Source organism: Drosophila arizonae, chromosome 2 (assembly GCF_054131065.1).
Source record: "Drosophila arizonae isolate 15081-1271.41 chromosome 2, UAZ_ARI_1.0, whole genome shotgun sequence".
In the NCBI taxonomy this organism is placed as follows: domain Eukaryota; kingdom Metazoa; phylum Arthropoda; class Insecta; order Diptera; family Drosophilidae; genus Drosophila; species Drosophila arizonae.
Window position 1 is genome coordinate 29,710,942 of NC_142922.1, and position 14,350 is coordinate 29,725,291.

The window sequence follows — 14,350 nt, forward strand, 5'->3', positions numbered from 1 at the left end:
TAGAGGGCATAAGTAGTGGGCTAGCCTTAATACACAGCGGGCGGTTATTAATGATTTGACGAGTGAGCGTTCCCCTCGCTTCTGTCATGTTGTCCTTCTGTCCTCCCGTCCTCCCATTCCATTTCCGATTTTCATCCCACCTCAATTTGTTGTGATTACTTGCCGTGTTTGTTGTCAGTTCCACTGGTGGTGGTAATTTGTGCTAATAAAATCAAGTATCATGGGCAAACAGTTCTAGTTTGTAGTTTGCCTTCGCTCCCCCCTCCGTCTCTCCCTGTCTCTCCTACTCTGGCGCTGATCCTGCCCTATAGATAATGCTCACCAAGTGTAATCTCGATTAATTCATTGTGTAGCGCTGAAGTGGAATATAATAATTATGTGTGTACGTGTGTCCGTCCGCCCGTGTCTCTGTGCGCCCGTGTATAGGGTATCAGTGCCAATCCGCTCCCTTTGTAATACACACAGCTGCACTTTGCCACACTTTTTGTTACATTCTGTGCTGCACGTGCCGCAACTGGTGCTGCGAGTCCTGTTGCTAAGACTGCTCCTGCACAGGTAGGACATCATCGTCCGCAACGGGGTGAATCCATCCGTCCATCCGTCCTTCTATCCGCCTGCCGGTGTGTGTCTGTTCTAGTATCTGTTCGCCTCTTATTACCCGCTCATCTCTGCGCGTTTCAGTTTTCAAATTAAGTCGCTTTAATTGTGATATCAGGCAAACGTTTAAAATGCACAGGGACTTAGCTGGTTCACTGTTTTGCTGTGCTCCGTCCTGCCCCGCCCCCGTCCCGCCCCGCTCCCCGGGGACGACATGCTGATCCTGTGATTATGTTTGTTTACAAAGGCGCGACTTTTGCCGTTTGCTGTTTGTTCGCTGGTTTTCGCTTTGATTTCCCGCGACTCGTCAAGTGCGAGCGAGCGCGTTAAAGCCGCCAGCGACTGCAACGCGTTTTTTCGCTCCTGCACAGTGAGCCTAACAATTGGCGAATTTTTTTCATGCCTTTACCAAGTGCATTAATTAAAATAAAACACTGAGAACCTCTCTCTTTGCATAAATTTTTTCCCAAATACTTTCCATAATGCGATATTTATCATTATTATTTATTTACCTTTGCATTCGCTGACAAAATATTGCAGTAGACGAATTTTGCCGAGAGTGAAATGCAATTAACAATAGGATATTTTATCGATTATTGCAAAGATGCGCTATATAAGTTGACTTGATATAATTTGATTATTCTCAATATTGATACACTCAAATTTCTTCACTCTAACTTGTATAGTTAAAAGACAATTTTAAGCTCAATTTAAGGATATATTTATGATAATAATATACAATATGTATACCATACATAATTTTGTATATTTACTTTTATATTTTGTTGATATTACTTTGACTTCGACTGTTTAGTGCCTTAACACAATTTGAACATTTGAAAGCTTTAAAAGACCCAGAATTGGTTTCTAGATATTTACTCTACAAATATAATGATATATGGATTATGGTCAGGCTTATGTTGTTACTGTCCCTTTGTTTATTTTCTTTCTTTTTTCAGCCAGCTTTTTGATGTTACTAATATTTTTCGTTCTCTCTTTATTTTAATTTTCTTTTACTTAAATTATTATTTTTCGTTGATTATTATTTGATTTAACTCCTTATTTTTATTATTATATTTTTAATTATTATTTAACTATAATTTTACTTAAATTTTGATAAGAATACTTTTTAAAATATCTATTTAGGCATTCTAATTGCATCATGGGTCAATAAAAATCTCCCAATTGGATTGCTGACATTATTGACATTATTTTCTATTTTTATTTAGGCTAGCCACGTTTCAGATTTACCTTTTTACTGACGTTCGCTATGCTTACGTACTTAAATAAATAAATACTTATATCGATGTTCGAGCTATTAAAAAATTATAAATAGGTATTTACTTATATTTTTGGAAACTATTTAAGGAATTATTTCCCAACGGACTTAGACAACTAGGCTATGTCTATGTAGACAGCGACTAGATTCCGCACATGATATTTGCAAACTACTAATCAGACAACTTAAATATATCTACTCTGCACACACAATGAAAATTGAAATGTAAATTATGAATGAAAGGGCAAACAAAAATTAATATTACATTTAATGTGAATGAATAATAAAAGAACTTCACTAAATGACAAAAATGTTGCGCTAGAATATCAAATTTTGCTATGTAAATCTTGAATGATTAGCTTATAGTTCTATCCCTCTTAAAGTCCCTTGTGTATGTTGAATGAAATGACGTCGCTGAATAAACAAGTAAGAAGACGCTAGTCGAGACTGCTCGACTAGGAGATACCCTGAATCCTCCAAGCTGATATTCTAATAATTCTGCACTTTTTTATGCACACATACAACCTCGTGCAAACACACGCATAACCACGCGCTCTGCTAACTGCGCAGTAGGCAGCGACTGCGCTTGGGCTGCGCTGGAGTGAGTGCAATGTTATGAAAATTTAATTGTTGAATAATTTCTATATATATAGCTTATGAGATCTAGGCGTTCATATGGACGGACAGACGGACAAGGCTATATCGACTCAGCTCGTCGCCCTGATCAAGAATATATATATGGGGTCTGCGATGATTCCTTCTGTCTGTTACATACTTTTCACAAAGCCATTATACCCTGATTTCCCATTTTAAGTGGTTCAGGGTATAAAAATATAATAAAATTTGACTTGAACTCACCGGTCACCGTAATGAATGGTGTGCCCTCGTCGTCCTCGGTGGCCTGCACCACGGTCAACTGGCCGTTGGCCACTTGTTGGGCCAGGTCGACGCCGCTCTTGATGGTGCTGAGGCCAGGCAGGGTGTGTATGGTGGTCGTTGTGCTGTTGGTTGCGCCCGTTGCGTTGGCATCGCTGCTGCTGACGCTGTTCACGGCATGGACGTGGGCATGCAGGTGCGCCTCCTGGCTGGAGTCGCTCGTGTCCATGGGCAGCACAACGCGTATGACCTCCAGTTGATCAGCGGCCGTTGTGGCGTCATCCCCAATGCCGTCTCTCAGTTTCTTTTGCAGGAGCTGGCAATTCTGTAACAAGAACAGAATCAATGAAAGCCATGCCAAATTGCAGATGCAAAGCGAAATTGACGGCAACCTGTGTCATGACATCCTCCAGCGTGGCAGCCACAACCACCCCATCCTCGGTGCAGAACTCGAACTCCTCGGCATGAGTTGTGGGTGTTACGGGCGTTCTTGGCTCAATTGTTAGAACATCGCCAGTGGTTTTGGCCACAAGTTGCTGCTGCTGCTGTTGATGTTGTTGCTGCTGCTGCTGCTGCTGCTGGTGTTCCTTGGGATCTGTTTGGCTGGCATCAACTGTGGCACCCTCAACGGCAGCGCTCGTCGTGATGATGAATTGACGCTGGGTGGCCAGGCGTGTGCTCATCTCATTTGCTAATTGCTCTACAATCTAATCTTTAATTGATGTCTTTACGCTTAGCCTAGGTGTCGGCGCCCTACAAGTCGCTTGATTAAGTTAAAAGGCCAGATTGCACTTTCGATGCGAAATTCGTTGACTAGTTAGTTGTTGGTCTCTCTCACTCTCACTCTGGCTCTCTGTGTTCCTCTCTCCTGCTCTCAATCGGTTTAAGGCAATTGCGGTGTTTAAATGTATTTGGTTGCTTAAGTTCCTAGCAGCTGCAATGAAAGCAAAAGTTATTTTATTATTTATAAGGCTGCAAAAACTAAAAATAAATTCGCTAAATTTAGAAATTCAATCTGCTCCTCCATCCACAGTCGATAGCCATAGAAATGCCTCCTACTTTATGGTATACGAGTGCTACATGCATTTCGTTTTGCTATTGTTGCTGTTGTTGTTGTTTGTGATATTCCCACTTGATGTCTTTGTTGCTAGCCTACTCGCTTTTTTGGGGGTTGACTGCTTCCGATGGGGCGTTGCTATGAAATTAAACATTTCACAGGTATTTTCTTCATACTTTGATTCGCTGCTCGTTGCTTTGTTCTCTGCGGCAGCAGCAGCAGCCCACATGGAGCACCAATTTTCCTTTAGCCTTTGTTATACTCTAGAACGACGCCATTTTGTTTTCTTGTTCAGCAGTTTTTTTTTCGTGGCATCATTTAGGCGCTAAATATAATTTAAGTAGCATACATCTGATTGTATATATGAAGTAGGTGAATGTGTGTGTGTGGGTTGATGAGTCAATGTGTGTGTGTGTGTGTGAGGCATGATCTAATTAAAAAGTGCTTCGATAGCTCTTAAGCTTTCCATTGAAATGATTTTCACCAATCAAATTAGAGTAGGAGAGAATTTGGAATACTTTTTTCTTAATTTTAATATATTTTGTTTTTATTGTCTACGACTCCATAAAGCATTTCAAATCTGAACTGGAGAGAGGCTCTACAGTTCTAGCCTATTTGAAACTTGCGCTCAAAGCTTTTATATGCTTAATTTTCTTAAGCGTCGATTCCATAAGACAATGGAGTATCTTAACAGAGGACATTTGCTAAAATATAACAACCCGACGTATAATACTTATGTGCAGCTTTTATAACAACTTCTAGGTACACTTCATTATATTGATAAAAAGAAAAATAATATAAATAACAACCCTAATTTCTAGCTATACCCAAGACTACTTGATAATGTATAACATAACGAATTTCCGCAAGAGGACTTAAACATATGCATATACATATTATGTATATATTACGGTAGTATACGCATTTTAAATCAAATCAACTACATAGATTATTAAATTTCACATGACTATGGATAGAGTTCAGACATACGGCTGGGCCGCCCAGTATCAAATAATTAAATTTTTTTGATTCGTTTGAGTATTTATATTAAAATAAATTTACTACTTGGATTACGATTAACGTTAAATAACCTTCTTACTTATGCCATAAACAATTTATTCGTCCTTGTTAATCAAGTTTTAATCGAAGAATTCTCAAATAAAATTCATTATTAAATTTTTAATTAACGTAAGCCTTTGGACATAAGACTTTAATCACAATTTAGTATTCAACTTTATTTGATTCGATTTAATATTAATATTAAATTCCATTTCCAGTATAAACATTTCACCTCGATTATGCTCAGCATTAAACAAGTATTTCCATAAACACTCTATTCGTCTTTTGTAAATCAAATAATCACAGATTCATACACATTCATTCACATTCACTGCAAAATTAAATGCATTGCCTTAATGCTGCAATCTTATTCATATTGGATACCTTAATCTATTTGCTATTTGAATTTGAAGTTGAGCAACTCCATCTCTGTCCATCTTGCACAAACTCCGCAAACTGCACTTATGAATTTCTCACACTGAATCGAACTCTTCGGGATATCTTAATGCTTTCCCTTTGGCCCGCAACTGTTCACTGGGCAACCGGTTCAATGTAAATAATATTTGCCGAAAGCCCGCTGGCAACCGACCGACCCAACCCGGCCCAGTCCCTAGAAAGTATCCAGACAGTAGATGGCAGTTAGGATTGGAGCAAAGGCTGGCACTTTAACTGGAACTGGCACTGGCACTGACACTGGCTATGGGACGGCGTAGTCAAGCAAATGAGATGTAGTTCGGGCAACACGACGACCCGGCATACGTCATAGAGTCGAGCTTCAAGCCGTCCGTCCACGTTGTTGTTTATAAACAATAAACGAAGCCAGCGGCGATTGCGCGTCGCCTAATGTGCAGGGGCGGCTTTGGTTAGAGGGTTAATGCTTCGCCCCCCCCCACCGGAAGTGCAAGGTGCTTTTGCATTAGTTCACAAATCAAATGGTAAAACCACGCGGACAACTTCATAAATTTGACGTGTGAAAAATGCAACATGAAAATACACAAGCACACACACTTACACACACATACACTAACACTCGCTGGAATCACTAAGGACGCGCCACGGCAAATTATTGATCAAATAAGTTTGGGATTTTTTGTTTGGTCTGTTGTTATTGTTTGGCTTTTGCTGCTGTTTTGGATTATTTCGCTTACTTGCAAGACCATAAAGCACTTTGGCTCAGTTCGATTAAGGACCCATACGAGGGATCTGCCACTGTTCGATGATGTTGCTCCTCTATTGATGTTGTTGCTATTGCTGGCGCCGCTCACTGTGCTTGCTGTGCGAGCGTGAAAGTGCAACTACAACACGAAACTTGTTCAGGCTGCTATTGTTGTCGACCACCTGCCACCTGCCGCCCGCCGCCTGCCCGCTGGCTGGAGTGCTCAAGTGCCGCCGACGGGGCGTAGGGGTAGTTAATTGGTAATAGAGTTGGTCAATACACTCCTCTGTCTGCCATTGCTGCCGGTGGTGTCTAGCGCACGCACTCAATCGGCTGCCCGAGCGAGACAGAAATGCATTTTGGGCATTGGCCCAAACGAGAACTGCAGTTGCACTGGCAGCAGCCGTCCCAGTGCCAGTGGCAGGACACTTTCTGCCCCGAAGCCTCTAACACCCTCTCGGCATTGCATTTGCATCTAGATCCCATGCTGCCGGCACATATCGGCAGCTGTGCTGGCAGTTGCTGACGCAGTAAGCGTGACGCTCTTACCAAAAAGACAAACATTTGTTTATTTCTGTTAAGGTTTTCGACCGGGTTGCACGGCGAGTGCACGGCACAGGACGAGTTTAAATGCACATATATGTGTAAATGTGTATATGTAGGTGTGTGCATAGAGCATACACAAATATTTGGTCTTCAGCAGAGGCCACTTGAAGCAATTTAATGCCAGTGGAATGATTGAACAGCAGCTAAATCTGTCTAAGTTTAGTTGAAGAATAAATATAATACGTAGGATTCCTAATAATACTTGTTCCTGCATAGATAAAATTTAGTCAAGCTTTAGCTTTGGACAATCTTTACAAAAATACTTAATTTGAAAACAAACAAAAAATTGTTAAGAGTAAGAGATATTTTCAATACGGACTATTTTGTTGAAGCCTGTTTTTTCTAAATATGAGTCATGAATACTAAAAACTAACTGGATTTAACTGGAATTTTTGATAATTCGTAGCATTGTAAAAATGTCTATTTTATTCCAGATCATAGCCCTTTTTATTTATTTTTGTTGACTAGATAATTTATATATTTGGTGTTTATTCTATAAACTGAACTTGACATACGGGTATATACACGTATAAATTGACTTATTGGAGAAGTTTGGTTCTTTTTGATGTTATCGAACAGCAAATTTCCACTGTCACAAAATGATTGAAGCAAGAATTAATGCATTAGCTAAGTCTGCTCGGCCAGTAGATACTCTGAACAATTATTTTGTGTCCTATTTTATACATGTATATTTACATTTAAATACAACACATGTACTCATACAGGAATATATATAAAACATTTTTAGTTACGCGACTTCTAATGCCTGTTACATACATTTTCTCAAAACCTTTATACCCTCAACTTTAATTTTCAATGGGTTTCTTATTTAAAAAATATATATAAAGGTTCCACCCCAAGCCATGAATTAAAATTTAAGTTGAATATTTTTAGATAGATTTGACAGATTGACATAGAGCAGAGGTTATGAGAAGACAATATTCATTTGAAGATAACGAAATTGAGATTCAATTGATAAACATGTTCATGAATAAATGAAGAGAGAGGCCAGAATTCAATCGAATTGAACGAAATAAAGAAATAGAAAACATTCTTTGAGAAATATCAAGTTAAGCAGTTTATATATAATGGATACAGGATATTTATATTACGATTAAGATTTTTCTTCGAATATATTTGAAGCAAGTGACTACTCTAATACAATCTGCACTTAAACTGAAATGTCCTATGTCCTTTAACAAACTTAAACGATGCTTACGATATTTATCTAATACGTATGTAATCTTAACACGTATTTTAGAGTATGTATTTATGAACAAAAGGATAATTCCATTTCAGCAACAAAGCAGTTGGAGCTATTTTTATCATTTAACATATGCATACAAAAAGTTTTCTTTAAAATGATTTTATATTACGTTTCCATAATAAGTTTGTTTTGTTCAAAATGAGTTTCTAGCATATTGACAATAATATTAATATTTATACCGTATCATCAAGTATATCAGATTATATTCCTAAAAACGGGCAATTTCATTATAAGCCCCATTTAATTATGATTTATAATTTACACTCTAACTATATGATTTCTTCTCTAAAGCAAGTCAGTGTTAAATGGCTACGGTCTTTTTTTTTTTTATACCCTGAACCCATTTTCAATGGGAAATAAGGGTATAATGGTTTTGTTTTAACTCGTAACTTGAGCAAATTAATTGTGATTTGAAAGCAAAGGGAGCTGAAAATGCGGTCAAGTGAGAAAATCGAAATGCAATCAGCAATCGAGCTGTGGCCGAACTCTGCAGTGTTTTCCCATTGCTCCAATGGCTGTTTAATCAAATATGTTATATGCGCATTAATTGAAATGGCAAAAGACACATTGTTCACCTGAGCAGCGATACTTGCGGCTTGCAATTATACCAGTTCAGAGCACTGCGGGTCGAATGTCGCCAATGATGAGAATGATGAGAATTATGGGAGTTATTGACTGTCATCAGCAAAGCCATCAAATCATCAGATGCTCTGACAGTTATTATGCGAGCGTTCGCCTGGCATGTGCTGACCCCATCCCCCTCGCTGCCTTAGTCCAGGCAAGCGGTGCGAGGCAGCAAAGCGGAAATGTGCAGCGAGATACTTGTTCTACACCTGGTGCGGTCGCTCGGTCGGCTGTGCAACCGGGCATGGCAGCCGTAAGAGTATCGCACACGCCACTTGGATGCGAAGGTGCACGCGGGTGGCTGTGCCACGCATAGCATATACATGTCCTGCCACAAACTGTTACCTGGATGTGTATATTTTGGGGGTTGGTTGGCCGCTTGGTTGGCTGGCTGGCTGGTTGGTTGGTTTGCTGGTGGCCGTGGCCAGGACTCGTCTTAATTGCCTCTAAACATTAAGCCCTACAGAAATGGCTTGCGCTGCAAAAGTTTAAAGTCGGAAAACTCGAGTTCAAAGTGTGGGAAGCGTAATTTTCTCATTTTCCCGTTCAATGAAAACTCATTTACAAATCCTCGTAATGCTTGGAAAAATGGAAAAAGTTACATGCTTTTTGATCTTTGACTCTCGCAAAGTTTTTTCATTTCCACATAATTGTGACATTTGCCGTCCTGTCGAACGGGAACAACGGCGGGGGCGGAGTGGAGGCGGTCACTTAAATTAGTCCAATGGATTTTTCTAGTACTCACCATATCAAATGCGTAATATCATCCTGCACACTTGACAGTATCCTGGATTTGAATAGATTGCATTTTCAAATCAAATTTTTTGCACATTTTTGGACATTTTATTTTTGTTGAATTTTTGTGGAAATTAGAAATATATAAAAGTTAGCGCTGTTCCTTTGTGCGATATCCTTCATTTGGTATAAAAATTAGACCGGAAGGAAGTGTGGAGCTCACATATTCACACACACACATGCACACGATCGACCGTGCTGCGACGTAACTTGTTGTGTTTGCGTTTTTCGTTTCCTTGGCAACAACAGGGGACAACAACAAACAAAGTGATGGCATTTTATTGGCCAAAAGGCCGCGTTGCTTTTCAAATGAAAACGATTATCGGTTTAACACATATTGTTGGGTATTTGTGAGTATTGCACGTACGATTTCAAAATTAATATTCTAAGACTATTGCACGAATTTAAAAAGATTTACAAAAATTTCCGTAAAATTGCTTAACTAAATGGTTAGCAGCTGACTCGGCATTGTGCAGTGTTGGTAAATGGCCAAGTCGCATCTGCAAACTAAATAGTGTTTCGACTGTCTGGCAGCGCTGCGGCAGGGCTTGTGCTGTTTTTGCCATTCGCATGTATTCGTCAATCGATTTGAATTTGGCGGCAAAATTATACGTAATGAAAGTGCCATCTAATGGAATTATTAATTTATTCAAATACAATTTAATTAAGAACACAGTTTTATAAATTTCTTTGGCAAGCATTAATATGACTGCAAAAATGTTTCTTGTTTGTTTTCCTTTCAACGCGCCAAAACTGTATGCAATTTGTTGCACATTACATACCTGTTAATTAATTTGTTGCGATTCGCAATTTTAACACTTGAATGGCATAACAGCAAAACCAATTAACGCTCTAATAAGGCAATGTCTCCCCAATGCATTGCACACACACAAGCAGCCACACGTCTACTCAACTGTAACTATTGAATATGTATATCGAAATTGGTTATTTATGTACATATTTACATTTACATATTCATGCATACACACATTCCTGCTCAATGCTGTTCGTCTAGTTTCGCTCAATTAGCCAGCCGGCAAGTCTCTGAGCTCTCGCACACGTGTTGCACATTAGCAGGCGAGCTCGCTAGTTCGCGTCCGCAAGTACAACTGAACTTTAGTCGTATTTGTATATGTGTGTGTGTGCCTGTGTGTGTGAGTGTGGATATTTGTATTCTACATGCAGAATTGAATTATTAATAACAATTGTTTTCAATTTTCAGTTTATGAGTTTTGTTGTTTTGTTACACATTTTTCAATAATATTTTTCTTTCTTCTTCTTTCATTTTGTATGACGCATTTTCTGGAATTTTATTGAGTTCTGTTGTTGGCAACCGCAGGGGCACACCCTCGGAACTGGTGCCAGTTGCACCGCACGTTTGCCTCAATGAATTTCCGTTACCATACGAAAAGTGCGTCACAGTATATATACATACATACATATATTTATTGCCGTATATATACACACATCGGTCATCGGTATATATGTATGTACTAAGATACGAATCATACGTAACGGGGCCGATGTAACTATCATGACAAATATTGACAGCGACACTATTGGCACATTGTCATTGTGGCTCTGGACTCGTTCGCGGCTTTGGATTGACATAACAATGTCTTTTGGATTACACCCAGGGCACCCAGGGCACCCCGGTCACCTCGGGCACCCACGGCGTATGCGTAATAGGGAGAGTCATCTACTTTAGCGAATTTTTAAAAGTGAATGTGGTTCCTTCAAGGCTATCCCGGCCATGGTCAGGGTAGCTCAGCCTTAAAATCCGTATGCAAATTAAATTCAACCAGATGCCACTACTTGTGTCCATATGTGTGTGTCTATATGTTTTTCTACATTTATTACAATCAACATCAAAACAAAAGTTCAAAGCTGCGGCGTCACCTTGTCGCCAGAGTAGCAGGCCTAATAGGAAATCCAAAACCCGCTTTATCTGATTTATCAAGCGGCTACAGCATTTAAATGCAAAACGTGTAACTCGGCTTGTAACTTTTACATAAGCTGCGAGCGCAGCGAAAATAGAACTCGAGAACGTAAACAAATACGAAATGCTTCGACATCAAATGAAATTCAAATAATACAACAACAGCAACAAATTCAAATACAAATGAAAAACATTTGTGGTTGATTGGCTAGAATATACCTAAGAAAATATAAATATATATGAAATATAAAGAAAAAATTTAATTTAAAAATATTTACCTAATAAAATAGTAATAAATTATGAAATATATGTAAACTGTAAGTAAATAAATATGTGTATTTAAAAAATAAAATATATATGACAAATTTATTTATGTTATTATGTTATCTTTTTATTCAACAGTTAAATTTAAATGAAACAAGTTGGCAGAGAAGAAAGAGAGAAAGGCGATAGTGAGACAGGGAGAAAGAGCGATAAGCTAAGAGAGAGAAAAGCGAGATAAAAATAAAACGTGGAAGTTTGAAATATTTGTTTTTATTCACACTTTTTGAATTTTATTGTACATTTTTTGTTTAACCTAGGTTTTAAATATGCATGAATGAAACTCAAATTATAACATTATTATTAATATTATTTATTTTTAAAATTGAAAGGAAAAGTTTTATTTTGTATCAGTGAAAGCAAGGTACTTTTCCATAGCAAATATACCCGATTGCTATCCCTATTAGCTAAACGAGCTGCACGAGGCAAACGTGTCAGTATATATACTCACATACACACAGACATATGAGTATGTCATGTAATGCATGTACTACTTTTTATCTACATACATTTAATGAATGCAGCAGTTTTGTTTTTGCCACACATCTTCCACTTACGGATTGTCGCTATAGTATGTGTGTGTGTTTTTGTGTGTGTGTGTGTGTGTTTTCTATTCTCTATTTGTTCAGCTGCGGTCACACGTGTTGCGGTTGGCCATTTACTTACATATTTATTTATTTATTTCTTTAATTTAAATATTTTTCCTGACTTCCTTCAGCACAGAGAACAATTTATTTACAAGCGAGCATTAGCTTGCAATCTGCGGTTTAATCTGTTTAAATAGCTTTATTAAAAGTTAATGATGAGTCGACTTGCAAATTTGGAATTTTTAGTTGTGTATAATTATATAAAAATAAAGTATATATAAAATAAAAGTTTTGTTTCTTATTCAAAGACAATACATTGAAAATTTATAAAATTTTAATTAATTGGAATTCGAGTTCGAAAATAAGATTCGGTCAAAAAAGTTGAAATATACATAGAAAAAAGTTCCCAAAGAATTACAATTAACCCCAATTTCTCTTCAATATATAAACTTTAAAACACAAACTTTGCTTAGTCAACATTTTCGACCGTAAACGGTATTATTTAATAAGCTTCCACAGAAAGCACTAATGTTTTCCCAGAACTCGAATACAACCCATAAGTGAGTATGAAATTGAGCTTTCGTTTCATTACAGCTTCATCATGGCTCGCAGTTTTATGCAATAGGTATAGCCATGACTACATACATACAATCACACACTATAAATATACACACGTTTATATATGTATATGTATTTTGCTTTTACTCTTATCAGTTTACCAATATCTGTGTACTATGTTCATACGCATATATGTATGTACATTTTAATTAGATTTACCTCGACTTTGAAATTAAAAGTTTGGCAAAGCGATAAGACAATGTGAGTTTTGCTTTTATTTATGTATTCGTGTTTTATTTGCTATTCGTTATCTCCGTTCATTTATAGAATCCAAAAGCGTGCACGACTTTGTGTTATATATTTCAAATTCAATTTGAGTGTACATACAAATCATCCACAGAAATGTGATGCTAATCGAATGTAGTAAATTTATGAAGCAAATTGTTTAGCACACACACCCATTTTATTTCGTTTCGGGGCCTTTCCTTCGAGCGGCTCTTGCGGGGCCTGGCCTGGCCGGGCCTGCCCGAGCCTGGCCTGCGTCAAAGCTGCTGCCCCGCCCCTCGGCTAAGCAATTTGATTAGCCTATGCTAATTTCAAGTGTAAATTGTGCAAATGATGTCTATAGTCAATATCTGTACATATTGTCAATATAAATGCAGTATATTCCAACCTGTGTATATTCCAATATGCAAATCAGTTTCCCTGCGGGCGAACGGGATGTGATTCACTGTAGTTCAATAATTCAATATTTTACATAGCATGTTATTATTTACTTTACCTGTATTATTCTATACGGTAGCAGCTTTTCGTTTTTACTCTAACATTAAATTTACATGGCTATACTGAAAAGCAACAAGACTTGTACTCTATATCACAGCTGATTTGGACTAAATATGAGGAATTTTTTACAAGTCAAATTTATTGAACAGACTCTATTTAAATTGAATAGAAAAGAAGAGTTGATAACGTATATATGCATTTTAGATTAAGACTCGAAAAACTCAAATGCAACTTGAACCCATTGAAAATTTGAAATCATGGTAAAATGGCTAAGATTAAATTTAAGTTTCAATTTTACTTAATAAAAAGTAACAAAATTCAACGAAATATTCTTGTATTGGAAACAAAAGCTCAAAGTGTAAGTAAATTTGTTTTTGTTATTTTGGTATATTTCAGATCCTTTAGCATGATTTGTAATCTTTTGGCTAAAAGACCATTACAATATCTCTGCTCTAACGCTCTTTTAAAATAAAATATGTGAGCAATTAATTCATTTTACCTATTTATCATCTTTAAGAGCTTTGATTTTGGAATAGAATGTAGAACGAGCAAGTATAGTGGGAAAACCATATTAGTTAAACTGTTGTAGTAAGATTATAATCGTAAATATCAAAATATACATATGTGTATACAATAATAAACAAAGACTAGAACTAATTAAAAAATAATTTATGAGCACTTCACCATATACATATATATAAAAAAAAAACAAGCTAGCTCACTTATTGATTAATCTTTTTTTTTTTTTTTTTTTTTTTTTTTTTTTTTTGCAATATTTTAGATAATTGATACCATAGGGACGGCTTCCAAGTTGTACATGCCCTCAGCAGCGGCTTCACAACATTT

At 37.3% G+C, this 14,350-nt stretch overlaps 1 protein-coding gene across 2 annotated transcripts in view; it reads right to left on the reverse strand.

Annotated features, from left to right (window-relative positions):
• Positions 1-9,816, reverse strand: part of Rfx (regulatory transcription factor Rfx) — a 23,420-nt gene extending 13,604 nt beyond the window's left edge. The window contains exons 1-3 of one of the 2 annotated variants that reach the window (XM_018011682.2): positions 9,267-9,816; positions 3,145-3,686; positions 2,735-3,068 (exon numbers count right to left, since the gene is read on the reverse strand). In XM_018011682.2, coding sequence (XP_017867171.1) covers positions 2,735-3,068; positions 3,145-3,435 — 625 coding nt within the window. In that variant the 5' untranslated portion in view covers positions 3,436-3,686; positions 9,267-9,816. Of the gene's footprint in view, positions 1-2,734; positions 3,078-3,144; positions 3,687-9,266 lie in introns of both variants that reach the window. The other variant, XM_018011673.2, reaches the window with a different exon arrangement.
• Positions 9,817-14,350: the final 4,534 nt, after the last annotated feature.